General features: G+C 43.3%; 1 protein-coding gene across 1 annotated transcript in view; it reads left to right on the top strand.

The window, feature by feature from the left end:
* LOC124017800 (receptor-type tyrosine-protein phosphatase zeta-like) overlaps positions 1-16,638 on the top strand; it is a 35,909-nt gene extending 19,271 nt beyond the window's left edge. Inside the window, exons 7-24 of the mRNA XM_046333013.1 lie at positions 1,377-1,515; positions 8,459-8,550; positions 8,943-9,028; positions 9,747-9,767; positions 9,960-10,056; positions 10,145-10,227; positions 10,377-10,511; positions 10,623-10,757; positions 10,997-11,185; positions 11,558-11,692; positions 11,933-12,079; positions 12,904-12,997; positions 13,525-13,601; positions 13,853-13,974; positions 14,094-14,241; positions 14,810-14,952; positions 15,470-15,605; positions 15,718-16,638. Coding sequence (XP_046188969.1) covers positions 1,377-1,515; positions 8,459-8,550; positions 8,943-9,028; positions 9,747-9,767; positions 9,960-10,056; positions 10,145-10,227; positions 10,377-10,511; positions 10,623-10,757; positions 10,997-11,185; positions 11,558-11,692; positions 11,933-12,079; positions 12,904-12,997; positions 13,525-13,601; positions 13,853-13,974; positions 14,094-14,241; positions 14,810-14,952; positions 15,470-15,605; positions 15,718-15,861 — 2,123 coding nt within the window. The 3' untranslated portion in view covers positions 15,862-16,638. The remainder of the gene's footprint in view (positions 1-1,376; positions 1,516-8,458; positions 8,551-8,942; positions 9,029-9,746; positions 9,768-9,959; positions 10,057-10,144; positions 10,228-10,376; positions 10,512-10,622; positions 10,758-10,996; positions 11,186-11,557; positions 11,693-11,932; positions 12,080-12,903; positions 12,998-13,524; positions 13,602-13,852; positions 13,975-14,093; positions 14,242-14,809; positions 14,953-15,469; positions 15,606-15,717) is intronic.
* The last annotated feature ends 7,932 nt before the right edge of the window (positions 16,639-24,570 follow it).

Genomic DNA, 24,570 nt, shown 5'->3' with positions numbered 1-24,570 from the left:
TTGAGTGTAATAGTTTCTGCAGTGTTGCTATTCGGGGGCTAGCAGGCTAGCTAGCAGTGTTGTTTACGTTACGTTGCGTTAAAAGAACGACAATAGATGGCTAGCGAACCTAGAAAATCGCTCTAGACTACACAATTATCTTTGATACAAAGACGGCTATGTAGCTAGCTAAGTAGCTAGCTACGATCAAACAAATCAAACCGTTGTACTGTAATGAAATGAAGTGAAAATGTGATACAACCTGTGAATGCGACCGGGTAGTTGAGTTCTATACAGAAGACGTTGGCTAGCGTTGGCTAGCTGTTGGCTAGCTAGCAGAGTCACCTACGTTAAGGACGACAAATAGCTGGCTAGCTAACCTCGGTAAATTAAGATAATCACTCTAAGACTACACACTCTAAACCTAAACAACACAATTATCTTGGATACGATGATACGATGATACGAAGACAGCAAAGACAGCTATGTAGGTAGCTAACACTAAACTAATCAAGTCGTTCAGTTGAGTGTAAAAGTTTCTCAGTGCAGCTAATCAGTGGACGTTAGCTAGCTGGCTAGTGAAGACTACGTTAGGACGGCGAAATACGATAATTACGCAATTATCTTTGATACAAAGACGGCTATGTAGCTAGCTGAGAAGAAATTGCTAAGATAAGACAAATCAAACCGTTGTGATATAATGAAATATAATGAAAAAGTTATACTACCCGTTGAAGCGACGTGCAGATGCGACCACTCGCTCCAGCTGTCCCTCAATTGAAGCTCAACAGAAGTTGGGTGATGAAACAGGACAACAACCCAAAACAAAGTAAATACACCTTCTGGAGTGGCCCGGTCAGAGTCCTGACCTCAACTTGATTGAGATGCTGTGGCATGACCTCAAGAAAGTGGTTCAAACCAGGTATCCCAAGAATATTGCTCTACTGAAACAGTTTTGTAAAGAGGAATGGGACTAAATTCGTCCTGACCGTTATGCAGGTCGGATCCGCAACCACAGAAAATGTTTGGTTGATGTTATTGCTACCAATGGAGGGTCAACGAGTTATTAAATCCAAGGGTTCACATACTGTTCCCACCCTGCATTGTGAATGTTTACACAGTGTGTTCAATAAAGACATGAAAACGTGTAATTGTTTGTGTGTTATTAGTTAAAGCACACTGTGTTTCTTATATTGTTGTGACTTAGATAAAGATCAGATCACATTGTATTACCAATTTACACAGAAATCCAGGTAATTCCAAAGGGTTTCTTGCCACTGTAGAAGCTGATTGAGTGAATGATTTGTTGTGGGAGTTGTGTTGTGTGTCTCAATAGTCAACATTAGCTCACTCCTCATCCATTGTCCCCTCCTTATCTATTTTCACCCCACTTACAGAGGCCAGTAACAGCAGCCATGAGTCCAGGGTGGGTCTGGCCAGGGATAAGGAGAGGAGGGCCGTGGTCCCTCTGGCGGTGGTCTCCACCCTCACCTTCGTGGGACTCATCATCCTGGTGGGCATCCTCATCTACTGGAGGTAAGACCAGGAGGAGCAGGTGGAGGAGGAGAAGAAGGAGGATGGTAATTATTGGATCCATAATGATTATATTAGATCCATAATGATTATTATTAGATCCATAATCCATTCTTATTAGATCCATAATCCATTATTATTAGATTCATAATCCATTATTATTAGATCTATAATGATTATTATTAGATCCATAATCCATTCTTATTAGATCCATAATCCATTATTATTAGATTCATAATCCATTCTTATTAGATTCATAATCCATTATTATTAGATCCATAATCTATTATTATTAGATTCATAATCCATTCCTATTAGACCCATAATCCATTATTATTAGATCCATAATAAATTATTATTAGATCCATAATGATTATTATTAGATCCATAATCCATTATTATTAGATCCATTATGATTATTATTATTAAATCCAATTATGATGATGAGTATCGTTTCCGCACTGACCCCTCTGACCCTAAGCATCATCTGTATAATCAGACAGCTAAAATACAGAACATGAACAACAGCTTCCTTTCTGCATTGATAGGCTCCACACACACTGGCACCAGTAAACCTCATGCCTCCCAATGGAACAGCTGTGTGGAACTGCCCCAGGGTTGATACCTGTCATATTGTTATTCATCTGTCGCTGAGGATTGGGTCTGGTTGGTCCCCAGACATCAGGGGGCACGGGTGGAGTGAAGCGGGAGGTGGCGTATGCGAAGGGGGGAGGGGTTGACCTTAAGAACCTCATATTTGTCTGTCTCACTGGGAGGCCTAATCTTCTGTGACACGGGCCCAATCTCCTTCTCACTCTCACACACTTCCACATGACACATCCAATATCTTCACTACGGTTTGATGTCTGGCTTTTCACATGAGCTTTGCTGTGTTTGGGTAGGTTCACTTACACATAACTGACAGCATTCAGAGTTGCGCGTCTTCGGGAATAAAGATATTTTGCCCACTGAGATCATAGAAAAATACTACTTTTCCCTGTGGCGACATACTGACCGGTCGGACAGTAAAAATAACCAACTTCTGCAATCCAATCAAGGACACACTTTCAAAAATGTAAACACTTTAAGACTGTACATTTCTCATCCACTGGGCTGGAGACGTGACATATTGTTCATGCTTTCTACCCTGTTTTTGTATTTTCATGTTAAACCACAGTAATCTTGGCGTTGCTAAGGGATTAAATCTGATAGATGTACCCCACTCAGGGTGTAGAGTGTTGAGCTCGGGGTCGTCCAGTGGTTGGGGAACAGGGCCTCGGTTGGAGTAGGAGGGGGAAAGGGCCTGCGTCTCATTATGTCCGACATGAAGGCGTCGTGTCAGCGTCTTGTAAAACGAGTGGCGTGAGGCTAAATTGCTGTAATCCCTTCCATGTCGCATCCTTGTACTTCCCTTGGTGACACGGTGTTCATTTGGCCACCCCATAGCTGTGCACTTGGGTTTAGCAAAGTGGGTACGTCTTTTAGAAACACAAACATGTTGTCTACTGGGGACATCTCCTTGATGGTTTTGTCGTCCAGAGTAATCTGTGTGGCGATGTCCATTTTTGGGTAGCTGAACACAGGCTCATCAAAGAGAAATGCATGCGTGATCCTGTTAAAAACGTGTCCGAGATTAGAAGGATTTTTTCCCCCCTGTGTTATGCACAGATTACCATGTGTTCGCCAACATCTGTGGTTGTCTTTGTATCTTAAAAAACACAACAACAAAAGTGTTTTTTAGGCCTTTCTTGTCTCTGAGCGTCTCAAAAATATATCTACAGTTATTGTCTTTGTATTACATTTTACTCAATCATAACACCAACATTATGATTGTCTTTGTCACAATTTTTGTTGCACATTTTCTCCAAATGAGAACACAGCATACAAATACCTCTTTTGGGTTAGATGAGATGGATAAAAGCTATATATTTTTTGGACAAAAAGTTAAAAAATCAATGGCAATAGGTCACGGAGACAAATTGTCATGCAGGTGAAAGAGGACCCAAAAGCGACTTAACAGAAACAGAGTTTATTTAAGTCCAAACAGGGAATAACAGAAATCCTCTAGTCTGTAGAGGGGAATAACTGGAGAAGCGGCCACAGACTGCAGGTCGCTTCGGGTAGGCGCAGGCCGTAGTAGACAGAGACACCTGCTCACACGCAGCATCTGATGAAGGCAAAAACACGACAGGACAGGGCGATACACAATCACAGCAAAAACACGACAGGACAGGGCGAAACGCAATCACAGCATGGTGAATACTAAACAAGGAACCGACGGGACAGGAACGGAACACAAAGGAATAAATAGGGACTCTAATCAGGGGAAAGGATCGGGAACAGGTGTGGGAAGACTAAATGATGATTAGGGGAATAGGAACAGCTGGGAGCAGGAACAGAACGATAGAGAGAAGAGAGAGCGAGAGAGTGAGAGGGGAGGGGAGAGAGAGGGATAGAAAGAGGGAAAGAACCCAATAAGACCAGCAGAGGGAAACGAACAGAATGGGGAGCACAGGGACAAGACATGATAATAAATGACAAACATGACAGTACCCCCCCACTCACCGGGCGCCTCCTGGCGCACTCGAGGAGGAATCCTGGCGGCAACGGAGGAAATCATCGATGAGTGAACGGTCCAGCACGTCCCGAGACGGAACCCAACTCCTCTCCTCAGGACCGTAACCCTCCCAATCCACTAAGTATTGGTGACCCCGTCCCGAGAACGCATGTCCATGATCTTATGTACCTTGTAAATAGGTGCGCTCTCGACAAGGACGGGAGGGGGAGGAGGGAAGACGAACGGGGGTGCGAAGAAAGGGCTTAACACAGGAGACATGGAAGACAGGATGGACGCGACGAAGATGTCGCGGAAGAAGCAGTCGCACAGCGACAGGATTGACGACCTGGGAGACACGGAACGGACCAATGAACCGCGGAGTCAACTTACGAGAAGCTGTCGTAAGAGGAAGGTTGCGAGTGGAAAGCCACACTCTCTGGCCGCAACAATACCTTGGACTCTTAATCCTGCGTTTATTGGCGGCTCTCACAGTCTTCCCCGCAGACAAAGGCAGACCGGTAGTGAAGCCTAAGGCGATGTGAGACCATGGTCGAGAAGGAATGGGAGCGGTCTGAGACGACCGGCAGGAGGAGAGTTACCCGACTTAGTCTGCGCGCAGTCCGAACAAGCAGCCACGAAACGGCGCGTGTCACGCTCCTGAGTCGGCCACCAAAAGCGCTGGCGAATAGACGCAAGAGTGCCTCGAACACCGGGATGACCAGCTAACTTGGCAGAGTGAGCCCACTGAAGAACAGCCAGACAGTGGAAACAGGAACGAAAAGGAGGTTACTAGGACAAGCGCGCGGCGACGCAGTGTGCGTGAGTGCTTGTAACCTGTCTTTCAATTCCCAGACTGTTAACCCGACAACACGCCCATAAGGAAGAATCCCCTCGGGATCAGTAGAAGCCACAGAAGAACTAAACAGACGGGATAAGGCATCAGGCTTGGTGTTCTTGCTACCCGGACGGTAAGAAATCACAAACTCGAAACGAGCGAAAAACAACGCCCAACGAGCTTGACGGGCATTAAGTCGTTTGGCAGAACGGATGTACTCAAGGTTCTTATGGTCTGTCCAAACGACAAAAGGAACGGTCGCCCCCTCCAACCACTGTCGCCATTCGCCTAGGGCTAAGCGGATGGCGAGCAGTTCACGGTTACCCACATCATAGTTGCGCTCAGATGGCGACAGGCGATGAGAAAAATAAGCGCAAGGATGAACCTTATCGTCAGACTGGAAGCGCTGGGATAGAATGGCTCCCACGCCTACCTCTGAAGCGTCAACCTCGACAATGAATTGTCTAGTGACGTCAGGAGTAACGAGGATAGGAGCGGACGTAAAAACGTTCTTTTAGAAGATCAAAAGCTCCTGGGCGGAATCGGACCACTTAAAACACGTCTTGACAGAAGTAAGAGCTGAGAGAGGAGCAGCAACTTGACCGAAATTACGAATGAAACGCCGATAGAAATTAGCGAAACCTAAAAAGCGCTGCAACTCGACACGTGACCTTGGAGCGGGCCAATCACTGACAGCTTGGACCTTAGCGGAATCCATCTGAATGCCTTCAGCGGAAATAACGGAACCGAGAAAAGTAACGGAGGAGACATGAAAGAGCACTTCTCAGCCTTTACGTAGAGACAATTCTCTAAAAGGCGCTGTAGAACACGTTGAACGTGCTGAACATGAATCTCGAGTGACGGAGAAAAAATCAGGATATCGTCAAGATAGACAAAAACAAAGATGTTCAGCATGTCTCTCAGAACATCATTAACTAATGCCTGAAAAACAGCTGGCGCATTGGCGAGACCGAACGGCAGAACCCGGTACTCAAAATGCCCTAACGGAGTGTTAAACGCCGTTTTCCACTCGTCCCCCTCTCTGATGCGCACGAGATGGTAAGCGTTACGAAGGTCCAACTTAGTAAAGCACCTGGCTCCCTGCAGAATCTCGAAGGCTGATGACATAAGGGGAAGCGGATAACGATTCTTAACCGTTATGTCATTCAGCCCTCGATAATCCACGCAGGGGCGCAGAGTACCGTCCTTCTTCTTAACAAAAAAGAACCCCGCCCCGGCCGGAGAAGAAGAAGGCACTATGGTACCGGCGTCAAGAGACACAGACAAATAATCCTCGAGAGCCTTACGTTCGGGAGCCGACAGAGAGTATAGTCTACCTCGAGGAGGAGTGGTCCCCGGAAGGAGATCAATACTACAATCATACGACCGGTGAGGAGGAAGGGAGTTGGCTCGGGACCGACTGAAGACCGTGCGCAGATCATGATATTCCTCCGGCACTCCTGTCAAATCGCCAGGTTCCTCCTGAGAAGTAGGGACAGAAGAAACGGGAGGGATGGCAGACATTAAACACTTCACATGACAAGAAACGTTCCAGGATAGGATAGAATTACTAGACCAATTAATAGAAGGATTATGACATACTAGCCAGGGATGACCCAAAACAACAGGTGTAAACGGTGAACGGAAAATCAAAAAAAGAAATAGTCTCACTGTGGTTACCAGATACTGTGAGAGTTAAAGGTAGTGTCTCAAATTTGATACTGGGAAGATGACTACCATCTAAGGCAAACATGGGCGTAGGCTTGTCTAACGGTCTGAAAGGAATGTTATGTTTCCGAACCCATGCTTCGTCCATGAAACAACCCTCAGCCCCAGAGTCAATCAAGGCACTGCATGTAGCACCCGAACCGGTCAGCGTAGATGGACCGACATAGTAGTACAAGATCTAGATGAAGAGACCTGAGTAGTAGCGCTCACCAGTAGCCCTCCGCTTACTGATGGGCTCTGGCCTCTTACTGGACATGAATTAACAAAATGTCCAGCAACTCCGCAATAGAGGCACAGGCGGTTGGTGATCCTCCGTTCCCTCTCCTTAGTCGAGATGCGAATCCCTCCCAGCTGCATGGGCTCAGTCTCAAAGCCAGAGGAGGGAGATGGTTGTGATGCGGAGCAGGGAAACACCGTTGATGCGAGCTCTCTTCCACGAGCCCGGTGACGAAGATCTACCCGTCGTTCTATGCGGATGGCGAGAGCAATCAAAGAGTCCACATCTGAAGGAACCTCCCGGGAGAGAATCTCATCCTTAACCACTGCGTGGAGTCCCTCCAGAAAACGAGCGAGCAGCGCCGGCTCGTTCCACTCACTAGAGGCAGCAAGAGTGCGAAACTCAATAGAATAATCCGTTATGGACCGTTCACCTTGGCATAATGAAGCCAGGGCCCTAGAAGCCTCCCTACCAAAAACTGAACGGTCAAAAACCCGAATCATCTCCTCTTTAAAGTTCTGGAACTTGTTAGAGCAATCAGCCCTTGCCTCCCAGATAGCTGTGCCCCATTCTCGAGCCCGGCCAGTAAGGAGTGAAATGACGTAAGCAACCCGAGCTCTCTCTCTAGAGTATGTGTTGGGTTGGAGAGAGAACACAATCTCACACTGCGTGAGAAAGGAGCGGCACTCAGTGGGCTGCCCGGAGTAGCAAGGTGGGTTATTAACCCTAGGTTCTGGAGGCTCGGCAGGCCAGGAAGTAACAGGTGGCACGAGACGTAGACTCTGGAACTGTCCAGAGAGGTCGGAAACCTGAGCGGCCAGGTTCTCCACGGCATGGCGAGCAGCAGACAATTCCTGCTCGTGTCTGCCGAGCATAGCTCCTTGGATCTTGACGGCAGTGTAACGAGCGTCTGAAGTCGCTGGGTCCATTCCTTGGTCGGTTCCTTCTGTCATGCAGGTGAAAGAGGACCCAAAAGCGACTTAACAGAAACAGAGTTTATTTAAGTCCAAACAGGGAATAACAGAAATCCTCTAGTCTGTAGAGGGGAATAACTGGAGAAGCGGCCACAGACTGCAGGTTGCTTCGGGTAGGCGCAGGCCGTAGTAGACAGAGACACCTGCTCACACGCAGCATCTGATGAAGGCAAAAACACGACAGGACAGGGCGATACACAATCACAGCAAAAACACGACAGGACAGGACGAAACGCAATCACAGCATGGTGAATACTAAACAAGGAACCGACGGGACAGGAACGGAACACAAAGGAATAAATAGGGACTCTAATCAGGGGAAAGGATCGGGAACAGGTGTGGGAAGACTAAATGATGATTAGGGGAATAGGAACAGCTGGGAGCAGGAACGGAACGATAGAGAGAAGAGAGAGCGAGAGAGTGAGAGGGGGAGGGGGAGAGAGAGGGATAGAAAGAGGGAAAGAACCCAATAAGACCAGCAGAGGGAAACGAACAGAATGGGGAGCACAGGGACAAGACATGATAATAAATGACAAACATGACACAAATATAAAGCTTTTTTTCCATCTCATCTAACATCTCATCTACAAGTGTATTGTTTATTAACTTATATCATCATACATATGTTTCCACAGAAAGTGTTTCCAGACTGCCCATTTCTACATAGAGGACAACACATCGCCCAGAGTCATATCTGTTCCACCCACACCATTGCTTACAGCTACAGGTAACCATCCTGGGACAAGCACACTCTCACGCAATATAAAACACACACACACACACACACACACACACACACACACACACACACACACACACACACACACACACACACACACACACACACACACACACACACACACACACACACACACACACACACACACACACACACACACACACACACACACACACACACACACAGTGTTAACAAGCACAGAGCCATGTAGACAGTTACCCTCTCCATCTGTCCATGCTCTACATTTTCATCAAGCTTACCTCTGTCATTAACACTACCTCACTCAACATCTGCTTCTGACAGAGTGTGGCGTTTCAAACGTTCATTCTGATGAAGGACTTTTGTTAATCATCTGAATACCTTTGCTCTCTGCCTTTCAGATGAACATGAAGCCCTTGCGGTGAAGCAGTTTGTCAAGCACGTGACAGAGCTCCACCACACCAACGCATTCTCCCGGGAGTTTGAGGTGTGCTGTCAAGTTCTGTAACCTTTGCTCCCTCAGAAGACAGGATATGGTTTATGACAAAAACACTAGTATTCATTGGTTACGTGTTTCAATTCAGCTGTCTACCTGTTTTTGAATTAATGCTGTTCTGTGTGTATCCATCGAAATTGTTACGTGTCGTTTGCGATGTTACATGGCGGCTGTCCTTATTTTAAGGTTAGCATGCAGACAAATTATTAGGCGGTAGGCTATGCACTGTGATGGCCATTCAAACTCACACTCTCTCATGCTACATGCTACAGGCCCCGATTCCTCTGAGGAGCCATGTCTGTTGTCCTTACCACTGTGACTTACAAGTGTATCATAATCTACACTGCATTCATGGATGTTGATGTTTCTCTGGCTCAAGTTAAGATAGGTTCAACTGAATATTTACCATTGCTCACCATGTTGAATCCAGCTTGGCATTTTATCAGTGCTGTGTAAATGCATACATGGGTAAATGTTGTCAATAACACAAAAATAGGTTTGTAAGTCAAAGCTAACATAAGGACATTCACATGGTACATCGAGTGAATCTGAAAGCCACTTTTTAAGCCCTGTGTATCGCATGAACAGTGTCTTTAAGTTGAGATTTGCCCACAAACCGTTTTCTTGTTATTTATTTGGACTTTTTTGCTCACCTTGTGTCATGACATTACATTGCTGTGCTTTTTGCATTCTCACCCCCCTCCATTAGATATTGAAAGAGTGTTACGAGGTAAGCTGTGTCTCCTTTTCTCTTTTGATTAGATTATTTCTGTAGTAATCATGTGTAGATGTTTGTCACATTTCCAGCTGCCCATGTTGACGTTTTTGTCAGGCATGATGACACATTTTTGTTTGGCTGCGTAGTAATGGAGGATGGTGGGATGTTAGGGGCGGAGTGCTGAAGGTCATGTGGTTTTTTTAGGAGGTGCAGGTGTGCACAGTGGACCTGGGTATCACCGCAGACGGCTCCAACCATCCAGACAACAAGAACAAGAACCGATACATCAATATCCTGGCCTGTAAGTCAAACATGCAGCTTCAAAAGCATGTACACACACATACATTGATGAACGCATCCAGCTTATCTCTTTCCTCCTCTACTCCTAGATGACCACAGCCGAGTAAGACTCTCAACCCAGGCTGACAAAGATGGGAAGAGTGGAGATTACATTAACGCAAACTACGTTGACGTAATACGTTTTTTGTTGCATTTCTATCTGCACAATAACGTCAGATGTTAGCAGTGTTATGAGGGCAAATGTCTTGTTGACGTGTCAGTAGCTAATCTGTTGTTCACTCTCTTTCTCTTTACCTTCCCCTGCCGCCCTTCCCTCCACAGGGTTTCAACAAGTCAAGGGCCTACATCGCGGCCCAGGGCCCTCTCAAGTCCAGCACCGAGGACTTCTGGAGGATGGTGTGGGAGCAGAACGTGGGCGTCATCATCATGATTACCAACCTGATGGAGAAGGGACGGGTGAGAGACCGGGGCCACCTATACGCTTATACATATTTAGTAATAGTTTATAAATAGTTTATTCATGCTTATTCATGAAAGTACACGAAAGTGTTTCGCTGTGTCTCTCAGAGGAAGTGTGACCAGTACTGGCCACTGGAGAGTCAGGATGAGTACGGTGGTTTCCTGGTGACGGTGAAGAGCAGCAAGGTTCTGGCCCACTACACCGAGAGAACTTTCACCCTCAGGAACACCAAGGTCCAAAAGGTTAGAGGTCACACTATTTACATCACATTTACCTCTCATTCACCATTAATAGTTTCACATCTACTTCCTCACATATATTATCTACTTTTGTTGCCCCTACCCTACAAGTCAGTTGAAGCACTACATCGTTACAACTTTAGTTTCTGAACATTTCGTATGGAGCTCACGAATGCCAAGTGTCCCATCCCATCCAAGTCCCATCCTGTTCACCACTTCCTTTTTCCTCCCGCCAACCCCAGGGTTCACTGAAGGGGCGGATTAACGAGCGGACCGTGACACAGTACCACTACACCCAGTGGCCAGACATGGGCGTGCCTGAGTACACACTCCCCGTGCTCACCTTCGTCCAGAAGTCCTCCAAAGCCAGGACAGATGACATGGGCCCTGTCGTAGTGCACTGCAGGTGGGAAGCCATAGATTTGCAGAATGTATAGAATAGCTTTGAGATCAATATCATTTTTCCCCACCGAAATTCAATTAATTAAAAATGTCTCATCTTCTATATGTGAATGATTCAATTTAGGAAGTAAATTTACATTCGGACTGGCATAGAAATAGAATAGAATGGACTTGGTCCTCCATTAAATGCAATGTCTTAACATGCATTCTGTGGCTGCTTTCATCTAGTCCAGCTGAGAAGGTCAACATGGAACATTATTTCATAGAGAACTAGATTGAACTCAAAATACCAGGATTCACAATCTATATAAGAACATTCCTCTATCCATGTTCTTCACAATTCTCTATTTAAATGTGTCTCTTAAATGTAAACCAAATTGTGTACCTCGGTGTGTTTCCAGTGCGGCGTAGGCAGGACTGGCACCTACATAGTGTTGGATAGCATGCTGAAGCAGATCAAAGAAGAGGGCACGGTCAACATCATGGGTTTCCTCAAACACATCCGCACACAGAGGAACCACCTGGTACAGACAGAGGTGAGAGCTCAGCCAGAGGGGGGGGGTTGCACTTTTGGGACTTTTCCATTGGTGCCATTGCGCCAGAAAAGCTCAAATAAAGGCTTCTAAAGTATTTGAAAGAATACTTTTGATCCCAGGTCTGATACCAACAAGAAAACAGTGAATCTGCTATGATCAGTTGTCCTGTTACCTTTCCAAAACTGTACGAATGTCAACACCCAACTAAGGCTTTCAACCCTACTTTCCCTGTGCATTCAGGAGCAGTACGTGTTCATCCACGACGCCCTGGTGGAGGCCATCTTGGGCAAGGAGACGGAGGTTTCCTCCAGCCTCATCCACAGCTACGTCAATGACCTCCTGACCCCAGGGCCCTCCGGCAGGACGCAGCTGGAGAAACAGTTTAAGGTAAAGACACATGCTTACAATAAGTCATAGAGGAAGTACTTGCATTACAGCAAAATGTACAACTGGTCAACTTTCCATAAGAACTCCAGTAAGGACATGAAGGGCAGAAGGACATGAAGGGCAGAAAGTAAAACATGCATTTAAAGGAGAATTTGTCTATGGGGTTTAAAGACAATTGTACTTTTTTGTGCTTTGAAAAGAGCAGTTGCAACCGCTGGCACATCATGTTTAAACACTGACAGTTAATTTAGTGCCACTGAGTACTGAGTAATTCAATATTAACAGATTATGTCAGTAAGCCGAATATGGCATTAAACGCCTTACTCTGCTCATCCTAATCGGTCATAATCGAAGTACATATACGCCTATTAAAACACCTGGTTTTCTGAGCAATCTCTCAAATGATTAGGACACGTAAGCAGCTTAATCGGACTTCCAGCGGGGTGTTTGATCTGCACGTGTGCTAGCACGAGCAGCGCGAGTGAAGCTTCCATCTTTTGCACGAGTGAAGTGAGTTCGGAAAAAAAATGAAAGTGTGTATCTTTAGAAATGATTTTCACATACAAACTTTAGCTATCCGAACTCAGAATCGAATAGGCTTCCCAAAAATAACATGGTTGCTGTGGTAGAACATATATTTAGATTGGCGATTTTCTGCATTTATCACAGTCCCATCGGGTAGTCTGATTTCAGATGTGTTTATATAAGCAGGATTATTTGGGAATTCGTTCTTCTTGAAAACATGTAAACGATTAAATTATATTAATCTGACTATTCACAATAATCATATTGTGTGCATGTAACCGTAGTCAATGTGATTACAGCTGGTATCCCAGTCCAATGCCAAACAGTGTGACTACTCGGCAGCCCTGAAAGAGTGCAACAGAGAGAAGAACAGAAACTCCTCTTTAATACCCGGTGAGTTCCAGACAGGTTTGTTCATACTTCTCCAGAGGCAGACGAACGTGTGGACACCATTTTTATGTTTCTGCATCCAGTATGAAGGAAGTTAGATGTAGTTTCACGAGCCAATGCTAACTAGCGTTAGCGGAAACTACCTCAAACTTCCTTCATACTGGACGCAGAGACATTAACATGTCAAATCCCTTTAACAGTGTGTAGACAATGAGACCGCACCTGGCCTCAACATTATCACTTTCAATTGAACATTTAACAAAATTCCCCCACACTTGAACCCCTCAACAAAAACTGTTATAATTTTTATTTATTTTTTAAGTTATTTGAAAGCATAAACCTTGGGAACTGTTTTACTCTTGTTTGGTGTAAGCAAATGTGTGTGACAAAATCACTTTAGGTAGATAAGCAGTGGTTATGGTTAAGTAATACTGCTTTAATAAAGCTAATCATTGTAATATTAATATTATACCAAATGACCTTCTCTATACCTAATGAGGAAGTTTAACATCGTGTGGCTTTGTCTCCAGTTGAAAGGTCAAGGGTGTGTCTGTCCACGGTGGTGGGAGAAACTACATCAGATTACATCAACGCCTCATACATTACAGTAAGAACCCAACCATTCTACATTAAAGAGTCAGATGCAGCAGTGGAGGCTGCTAACGGGAGGACTACTCATAATAATGGCTGGAATGGAGTGAATGGAATGGTATCAAATGTATGGTTTTTATGTGTTTGATACCATTCACTCCATTCCAGCCATCATTTTCAGTAAATTCCACTTTTGGTTACTGGTCTAAATTGTCTGAATGTTTATACCACCTGTCTAAATTTTCTACCACCGGTTGTGTTCCTCAGGGGTACCGGCAGAGCACTGAGTTCATCGTGACCCAGAACCCACTGGCCGGCACGGTGACAGACTTCTGGAGGATGATCTGGGATCACAACTCTCAGGTCATCGTCACACTGCCGGAACACCAGCAACACTGGGAACACCAAGCCTGGTGGGTATCTATCTGTCCTCCTGGACACAAAACTGGCAGCCATTTTGTGCCTCAAATAGGAAGTCCTTATCACATATTTCTGTGTTTTCAGGCAGAGGGGAGGAGCCGTACGTGTACTGGCCCCGCAAAGAGCAGACAATCAGCTGTGAGGCGTTCACAGTGACCCTGCGGAGCGAGAACCATGTGTGTCTGGCCAACGAGGAGATGCTGGTGGTGCAGGACTATGTCCTGGAGGCTACACAGGTGAGCTGAGGGAGATCAGTAAGACCAGGGAGATCAGCTTGATAAGATAAGAGATCAGTCACAATAGCATGATCAGCTACTTAGAATAGACTAACTACATTGAAGACGAGGATCAGCCGCACACTGTGGGATCAGCCCAAAAAGAACAGCCTCATAGAAAAGACCAGTCGCTATGGAACAGTCGTTATGGACCAGTAGCTAGTGCTCAGCAAATGTTATCACTGTGTCTATACCCCAAAACATTTAACCACTGTTTATTGTTACACAGAGGGAATATATAGCAACATGAGTATTCCATTTAGGAGTTGTTCTGCTCATATTTCCCTGGATCTTGGCCCATGGTGAAACCAAATGAAGGGTGGAAATGGAATTCAATACACAATCCCCACACATCAATGGAGCACAGCTGTTATTTTTCACACAGTTTTCACTCAACCATCTGTACCTCCAATCACTGGACCACTTTCAACACACGTACACACATGCACACACACACACTCTCTCTCTTTCTCGCAGTCTTTCGATCTCTCACTCTGTCTTATTGTGTTATTGTCCCCCTCTGGGCCAGGATGACTATGTTCTGGAGGTGAGGCACTACCGGGCGCCTCGCTGGCCCAACCCAGACAGCCCGATCAGCAGCACCTTCGAGCTGCTCAGCCTGGTGAGGGAGGAGAGCTCCTCCAAGGAGGGCCCCATGGTTGTCCATGACGAGTAAGACCTATTGATTATTTATCTGAAATAAGGTAATGATATCCTCTCTAAACATTTTTCAAGACCTGGAACCAATGGAATAGTCCCAAAAGTCCAAATCTCACCCACCTGGAACCAGGCAAGCTCAATACCCCTGAATCCCTCTTTTGCCTTCTATTTTTTTTATTTTGGCCACTGGTAATAGATTAAAGACGATCCACTCTGACCTAAGAGGATAAGTAGATATGTCCATATTTCCAATACACTTAATATTTCTTGGAACTGAAACATTGCACTGATCCAGGCCTATTGAGACAATCCTGTCTCAATACTCTTGTATGGCACTCAAACCTTGGTTTTAACCACAGATAATACTGTAAAGGTGCAGTAAATACTGACAGGTTTAGTGCTCTATGCTCCAGTTTGTAACATTTTCCAAATATGTCTTGGAATTGCTCCAAAGTATCTAAAGCTGTCTTATCCCCTGGCTATTATTTTCAGTTTTTCGGTACTTCATGGCACCGGTCTGATTTTGCAGGGTTGGCGGTGTGACTGCGGGAACCTTCTGTGCCCTGTCTACTCTGGTGTGCCAACTAGAGTTGGAGAGCTCTGTGGACGTGTACCAGGTGGCCAAGATGATCAACCTCATGAGACCCGGGACCTTCAATGATGTTGTTAGTCAATCTGAATCACCACCTGACTGTACCTGAGTGATGCACATTAGCCATTTTGTGTTAAAACATTCTCCCTTCAACAGCACAGTTTCTCTATTTCTTTCTCATTCAGGAGCAGTACCAGTTCCTGTACAAAGCCATGCTGAGCCTGGTTGGCACACAGGAGGACGAGAGGACGCTCCAGTCCTCTGACAACAACGGAACGGTCCCAGGGGGCCCTGTCAGCACAGCCGAGAGCCTTGAGTCCCTGGTGTAACCATGGCAACGGGGCCCCTAACTTGCCAGTATGGACTCTTGCCTGTCTCACTGTGTTCCATTTTTAAAGACAGCAGCTTTGCCTTTTTCCCCTCCTTTTTTTCTCCTCTTCTGTTCTGTCGTTGAATGGCAGTTTCCTGACCGCTGGACATGATACCGCACGACCCTGTAATGTGTGCCTTTGTACATTCATCTTGTACTTCTAACGGCGTTCATACAATTATAGATTAACTTTACGATGTTTTGTCGATACCGTCATCTTGAGATGTTTGCTTAACTAACTGTTTTCCCTAAACATTCGTATTTATTGGCAGTAAGCTATAAAAAAAGAAGGGAAAACGCAACTTTTATGTTAAACAACATTTTGTTAGCCTATTTTTTGTAGAGTCAATGCATTGAGCAACTCATTCTTCCGTCTAGACAATGTAAATACTATTTTGTTTGTAGCAATGGTGAGCTTTTGAAATCAAAAATGCACATTGGCATAAATAATAAATCTAATATGTAAATAATATTATAGCAACCAAGACAATGGACCAAATTTCTATTTATACTTCTAGATTTTTATATTTTACTACAGTTTTTTTTAGTCAATTTTCAATGTATGGCTGCATTCTAATAACTTAGTCAAAGCATTTTTTTGTATGTTTTAATGTTATAGCTAATGTTCTGTATTTTGTAACGGACTAAATATGAAGCTTGCGGTACTGACACGTTTTAGCTGTACATGAAACTTTGCTGGATGATTAGACATAGGATTAAAGAAGTGAAAGAAAACCAAGGAAGGAGCTTTTGGTCTGTCCATTTTTCTTAAACTACTGTGAAGGTCAATCTAGACCTGTGGGTGCACAGTACATTAAAGGTGTAACTTCACATTGAACTGGATGCTAGCACTATACAGCCTGAGGCGTGGGCGGCATCATGCCCTCAGGTCAGGTGCATTGTGAATATACAGTATGTTATTAGTGACTCAATAGAGTTCATCTGACCCCATCAAATTGTTCAGCAGATGTTTGAAATAATTATTATGCATGATCATTTCCAAATGAGGCAGCAGGGCTAAGCCTTAACAATCAACCCAAGGTATGAGCTGTCCTCAACAATAATGGGAATCTGTAATCGCTCAAGAAAAGTACATTACAATAAAGGGGACAAGTATAGCAATGAGTGAATGCATTTGCTCTGTCCTTGCTCTGTCCTACTATTCATAAGATGAACAGATACAAATGAACTAACTAAAATGTAAACTGAGCTTTCAACCAGATAGTTCTTAATGTTAATGGATTTTTTGACAGTATTCACCATGGGCCTGATTTCAATTTAGGAATTTATGCCTTTCCTATGCACGCCTTTCCTGCGAACTTCTCAGTATTTGGTATTCAGGCTTACCTTATTCAGTCGTGTAACGCGGTCTGCAGGTGTGGCTACCTTGCGCACTCTGAATACATTTCATTCAACTGCTCAAAACCCTCCCACTTGCTGGCCAACACATTTTCTTGTGGAGTTTTCATTCAATATGGTTTTCAGTATATTGAGAGAACAGGTTCTGAATATTAGAATCAATGAAAGAAAGATGTCTAAATATATGCATATTCATCTCCGTTTCGGCACCAATTGGTCGATTTAAAAATGCTCTTTTAGATTATTTAGGTTCAGGAATGTGTTTCTGAATCATAAAAAGAGGTTTGGAGAGCCTTTATGCACAAAAGGAAGAAAACTCATGGTAATGTTGGAATATTAGTGTATATAGAATTGTAATAGGGAGAAGAGTGTACAATAGTAGGCTATACCCTCTATTGCCTGCACTAACCATGGAACTGTGTGATTACACAGCCAAGAATGGCGCCATGCGTCAGGTTCAAACCGTTATGGTGTGGTCTGCGCTCCGCTCCATAACAATTTAATTAGCCTACATGTCTTTATTTATATATTATCAACTGTTACTAATGATCCTCCGCAACAACCACACAGCATTTCATACATTTTACAGTGGGAAAGTTATGCTTCAATTTGCTGCCATATGACTGGCTTCACATTTGTCTCCAGGTAAAACAGATGTAAAACTTTTTTGTAATTTATGTTTTCAATTCTCTTATCCAACCAGAGTACTCATTTACCTAGCTCTTATCAATAGTTCTTATCAGGTCATAAATTACAGTGCGTTGAGAATGGTGTTATCTCTATCTGAAAAAAATCAAGTAGTAGGATCTCGAGACCTTATTCATGATTTCCTTACACGTTAAGGTGGTGGCATTATTTGGGATTTAAGAGCTGTTTTTTTGCTATGTTACAGAACGGTTTATACTGAACGACAGGTTTTCCCAAACGTTCTTGATGTGGCTTGAAGCAACAAGTGACATATTTAAAGGGCAGTGGGCCATGCTGACAGCGTTCCCCAACACACAGCCCTGTATTTCAACTGGTCGTTTAGTACTGTTTCCTTTCAATTGAACGTACCAGAACGTAAAAACTGACACCATAATCTGACCTGGGCTGCGTTCAGTATCTGTAGACACACCTCCGCCATACCTTCATTAGGTGTAGTAGGTGAATATCATTAAGCGTAAATTCGAGGTCAGAATACACAGAAAGAAAATTGCATAAAAAGGGAACTACTTAACATTTTCACATGCTTAACTCAGATCGGAATTGGGCCCAGTCTGCCTAGACTAGGCCCAAAGAAAGTATTTGTTTATGGTTAGAAAAAAGATAACTGCCACTTCCTCATTGTCTTGTCCCCTCTTGAACCACCTACCTCCTATATACATCCTTCACCCAAATGTGATCAGGGGGCTTTGTGGGGGTGATCAAAGATTTGCTATGATAAAATGATCTTTCGGCAGGCTCCTGATAAGCCCTTGTTAAGAAACAATATGTGAGGTCAGAAGACAAACGGGTGTCTTGATGAAACCGGATCCATTTTAGACACTGGATTATGGATTCCCGGAGACAGAGATGCGACTCTATGGAGTTATGGAATAATCCATGTGGAGAATTGGTTATTCCAGTAGATTTCCATGTTCTAATCCATCTAAGACTCCAAAAGAAATGTGCTTTTTCAGGGGAAATTAGGTCAAGTGTCCAGACACCATCTTAATCAGGGGCTGTATCCATACCCCAATTTGCATTTTTGACTTTTAATAATTACATGCCCAATTATCCATGGCTTGGTGGCCTAGTTTGCATGGGCGAGCCCACATTGAGTGGAAGGAAAAGCTGATTGTTTTTTCAAAGAGGATGTAATGAGACAACACCGCTATATCCATTGAAAACAGAATGGATGCATACACTGTATTTATCATTGATTTATGCAGACATGTTAATAGTTGATGAGTAACATGTGATATGGTACACAGATAAAATGCATACCTTATTGATAATTGGTGCCTCACTGGAACCATAGCTCATGTCAACTAAAAATAATCTCTTTAGGAACCAGACCTAACAATGATGTTAGGGAAAGCAATTCAGCTATATTTCCAACATTATCATTATGAAAATTGGATTTAAAAAAAATATTTATTTAGAGTATTTAAAACAAAAATATCTAAAATCTCAGTGCCATGTAGTGTTACCAAATTTTTAAATAAGAAAATAACTATCGAGTCCTTCAAAATTTTTAAATGCAAGGATGTTAAAAAGCTGCTCCACGATAACACAGATGAGCTGAAAATGATCCACTGATTCAAGATTAAAATAGTTTTTAGATATTTTTTTATGCAATTGACCTTTCACATTGTGTAGGTACTTGAGCATTAATGACTCACTATTCAATCAATTTAATCACAGAGCCACACGAAACCTTCATGCAGATCACTTCCCTTTCATTTTTCTATGAAGTACAAAAAAGGAAAACCACATACAGTTGAAGTCGGAAATTTACATACACTTAGGTTGGAATCATTAAAACTCATTTTTCAACCACTCAACAACATTTTTTGTTAACAAACTATAGTTTTGGCAAGTCGGTTAGGACATATACTTTGTGCATGACACAAGTAAATCTTCCAACAATTGTTTACAGATTATTTCACTTATAATTCACTGTATTACAATTCCACTGAGTCAGAAGATTACATACACTAAATTGACTGTGCCTTATTAAACAGCTTGGAAAATTCCAGAAAATTATGTCTTGCTTTAGAAGCTTCTGATAGGCTAATTGACATCATTTGAGTCAATTGGAGGTGAACCTGTGGATGTATTTCAAGGCCTACCTTCAAACTCAGTGACTCTTTGCTTGACATCATGGGAAAATCAAAAGAAATCAGCCAAAACATTTTTTTGTAGACCACCACAAGTCTGGTTCATCCTTGGGAGCAATTTCCAAACGCCTGAAGTTGTGTTCATCTGTACAAAGAATAGTACACAAGTATAAACACCATGGGACCACGTAGCCATCATACCGCTCAGGAAGGAGACTCATTCTGTCTCCTAGAGATCAACGTACATTGGTGTGAAAAGTGCAAATCAATCCCAGAACAACAGCAAAGGACCCTGTGAAGATGCTGTAGGAAACAGGTACAAAAGTATCTATATCCACAGTAAAACGAGTCCTATATCGACATAACCTGCTCCAAAACCGCCATAAAAAAGCTAGACTACGTTTTGCCACTGCACATGGGGACAAAGATCGTACTTTTTGTCCTCTGGTCTGATGAAACAAAAATGGAACTGTTTGGCTATAATGACCATCGTTATGTTTGGACGAAAAAGGGGGAGGCTTGCAAGCCAAAGAACACAATCCCACCCCCCATGTTGTGGGGGTGCTTTGCTGCAGGAGGGACTGCTGCACTTCACAAAATAGATCGTATCATGAGGCAGGAAAATTATGTGAATATATATATATATGTTTACCTTTATTTAACTAGGCAAGTCAGTCAAGAACAAAATCTTATTTTCAATGAAGGAACAGTGAGTTAACTGCCTGTTCAGGGGCAGAACGACAGATTTGTACCTTGGCAGCTCGGGGATTTGAACTTGCAACCTTCCGGCTACAAGTCCAACACTCTAACCACTGGGCTACCCTACCACCCCTATATTGAAGCAACATCAAGATATCAGTCAGAAAGTTAAAGCTTGGTCACAAATGGATCTTCCAAATGGACAACGACCCAAAGCATACTTCCAAAGTTGTGGCAAAATGGCTTAAGGACAACAAAGTCAAGGTATTGGAGTGGCCATCACATTCAATCTTATCAAAAATGTGTGGGCAGAACTGAAACAGGGTGAGCGAGCAAGGAGGCCTACAAACCTGACTCAGTTACACCAGCTCGGTCAGGAGGAATGGGCCAAAATGTACCCAACTTATTGTGGGAAGCTTGTGGAAGGCTACCCGAAACATTTGACCCAAGTTAAACAATTTAAATGCAATGCTACCAAATACTGTATGTAAACTTCTGACCCACTGGGAATGTGATGAAAGAAATCAAATCTGAAAGAAATCGTTCTCTCTACTATTATTCTGACAGTTCACATTCTGAAAATAAAGTGGTGATCCTAACTGACCTAAAACAGGAAATCTTTACTAGGACTAAATGTCAGGAATTGTGAAAAATTGAGTTTAAATGTCTTTGGCAAAGGTGTTTGTAAACTTCAGACTTCAACTGTACTCTATGCCACATTATAATCTCTGAGCAGTTTTAAAATACAAATATACACTGAGTGTACAAAACTTTAAGGACGGCTGCTCTTTCCATGACAGACTGACCAGGTGAATCAAGATGTAAGCTATGATCCCTTACTGATGTCACTTATTAAATCAACTTCAGTGTAGATAAAGGGGAGGAGATACAGTAGGTTAAAAAAATTAAGCCTTGAGACATGGATTGTGTCTGTGTGCCATTCAGAGGGAGAATAGGCAAGACAAAAGATTTCAGTGTCTTTGAACGTGGGATGGTAGTAGGTGCCAGGCGCACTGGTTGGTTTGTGTCAAGAACTGCAATGCTGCTGGGTTTTTCAGCCTCAACAGAAAAAAAAGAATGGTCCACCACTCAAAGGACATCCAGTCAATTTGGCACAACTGTGGGAAGCATATGTGTAAAATATGTACACATCTTTGGAACTGCAGCAGCTGATCAATAACAGGAATATGTTATGGTCAAGGAAAGACTAGACCCTTTGGGTGAGTTTCTGACACACATCGCCTTAGCAGGTCTGCAAAGATTATAGGATTGTTACATGTTATAAACGACACTCAGCAAGTTTTGTGGTTCTCCATGTCATTAATTGTACAGCCTTATTTAAAGAAGTTGCTTGGAAACTGTTCACCTGCAATGTAACTGTTCTATTTGCCACATGTTGAAACAATACATTGGTTGAGGTGAGGCAAGGCTGTGAGGAAATGCCTTTGAAACAAGCAGAAAGTCAGGGTGCATCTCTCACTAGCCTGAGGCTTCCTCTCCTTGTCTCCTGTCCTCCTACAATTTCTACCATATTGCATTCACCACCCTGCCTTTTCAGATGAGCACAGATGAAGGCATGGAGATAAACAGAGGAAGTAACTTGGGTCTATGGAGATGGTTTCTCTGGGCCTTGGTAGACAGCCAATGATTGGCTGTATTTCCCATCTGTCTTGGCGTTGAATCTACAAATATTTCTCAATTGTTTAAACTAGCTTTTTTCTTCATCTCCTTTTCTTTATCTGCACTCTTCTGAAATAATTTAACTAAATTGAATATAATTGTATTTTTTCATGTGTGGGGTCATTTTTGGATCAGTGTAGATGAAGGAGAGGACACCAGGAAAGGAAATCAGCATACACTATTTGAGACACAGCTGATGATTCATGAGTTACTACTCTTGGATGGTGCTTTTGAAGTTAATTGTAAGCCCTCCTCCTGCAGTCTCTTCTGAGCCACTCCATAGATGTCCTTGGTCATTGGCACCACCAGTCCCTTCATACGGATTTCTTCTGCAGATTGAAAGTCAGTTTTTTCACTTCACTTTTACAGACACGTTAAGGTTGTACATTCGTCTTTAGCAAAATGAGTGGTTACCTGATGGCTTTAGCAAAATGGCTGATTACCTCACGAAACCATACTTAACATCTCAGACATGACAAGTGCAATGAGGACTCAATTGTACCCTACTGACCATCCAGCACCATGCGAGCAACGATGGCAGCAGGGTTGCCCACGGTCTTGGCCATGGCAGAGTAGCCGTTGGGGTCTCTGTAGACCACCAGGCTGATGTGCTTGGTCTCAAGCTCGCCTGTGCGTGGCGCCGGCCCGTCATTCCTCATGATGATCATGTCCCGCTCGCCTTTATCCACAGGAGAGGACACGGATGGACCGAGAAGGAGAGAGAGGGTTATACTATTTTTTAAATCATCTTTACTGCTATTTTCTGTATAAAGAAAGTAAGAGAAGGAGGAATATAAAGATTATGGAGAAAGATATACATATTGGTGTTTGTGGAAGTAAAAAAAGTAGAGGGAGAACTTCTGCACATATTACCAAAGGAGGGCCTCTAAGTGCTTAGTCAGTGAAGCAGGGTGTCTGCATGTGGGACGACCTCCTTACTCAGCATCCCGAACCCGACCATACAAACAGTATTAATTAAAGACATTTACAGGGCTTAAAGCAAAACAAATCCCATGACTGAAACTTTAGTAGATAACCATAGACTTCCAGTCATAACGCTAGTTACCATTGGTTAGTGAAATTACAATTGCGTTCAAAAGTTTGGGATCAATTAGAAATGTCCTTGTTTTTAAAAAGAAAATCACATTTTTTTGTCCATTAAAATAACATAAAATTGATCAGAAATACAGTGTAGACATTGTTAATGTTGTAAATTATTATTGTAGCTGGAAACCGCAGATTTTTTATGGAATATCCTCATGGGTGTACAGAGGCCCATTATCAGCAAACATCACTCCTGTGTTACAATGGCACATTGTGTTAGCTAATCCAAGTTTATCATTTTAAAAGGCTAATTGATCGTTAGAAAACCCTTTTGCAATTATGTTAGCACAGCTGAAAACTGTTGTCCTGATTAAAGAAGCTATAAAACTGGCCTCTTTTAGACTAGTTTAGTATCTGGAGTATCAGCATTTGTGGGTTTGATTACAGGTTCAAAATGGCCAGAAACAAAGAACTTTCTTCTGAAACACGTCAGTCTAGTCTTGTTCTGAGAAGTGAAGGCTATTCCATGCGAAAAACTGCCAAGAAACTGAAGATCTCGTTACAACGCTTGTACTACTCCCTAGCCTTCAACTGGCGGCTTCATTAAATAGTACCCGCAAAACACCAGTCTCAACGTCAACAGTGAAGAGGCGACTCCAGTTCATGCTTTTCCAGACAGTTCATCAGAGCTTGATGTATGTGCCACAACATCCATAAAGCTAATGTTAGCTAGTCAGCTAGCTAGCTAAATCGCGATTTTCGTAAATGAACTTTATGATAAAGAAATATGCATAATCGTTTGTCTACATTAACTAACATATTCCTGTCAACTGTACATGTTTTGCATGATTCGTTATGACGGTATAATCACTTACATTTGCTTTCATCCGCGTAGTTTTGTCAGCCATCTTTGCTGAAGAAAGTCTAACAGTCACTTACGCGTCACTAGCGCGTGCTGCAGCCTCCCCAGGTTAAACGTCTCTAGGATGTTTGAGATATGATGCAACTGTTGACAAAAAATATATTGTAGCGACCCGCACAGACAGCTGTGTGTTATGTGTTAGGCTAGGAGGTGGTTGTGT

This window comes from Oncorhynchus gorbuscha, unplaced genomic scaffold, assembly GCF_021184085.1.
Source record: "Oncorhynchus gorbuscha isolate QuinsamMale2020 ecotype Even-year unplaced genomic scaffold, OgorEven_v1.0 Un_scaffold_3308, whole genome shotgun sequence".
In the NCBI taxonomy this organism is placed as follows: Eukaryota; Metazoa; Chordata; class Actinopteri; order Salmoniformes; family Salmonidae; genus Oncorhynchus; species Oncorhynchus gorbuscha.
Note: the sequence above shows the minus strand (reverse complement) of the source record. Positions and strands in the feature narration are given on the sequence as shown.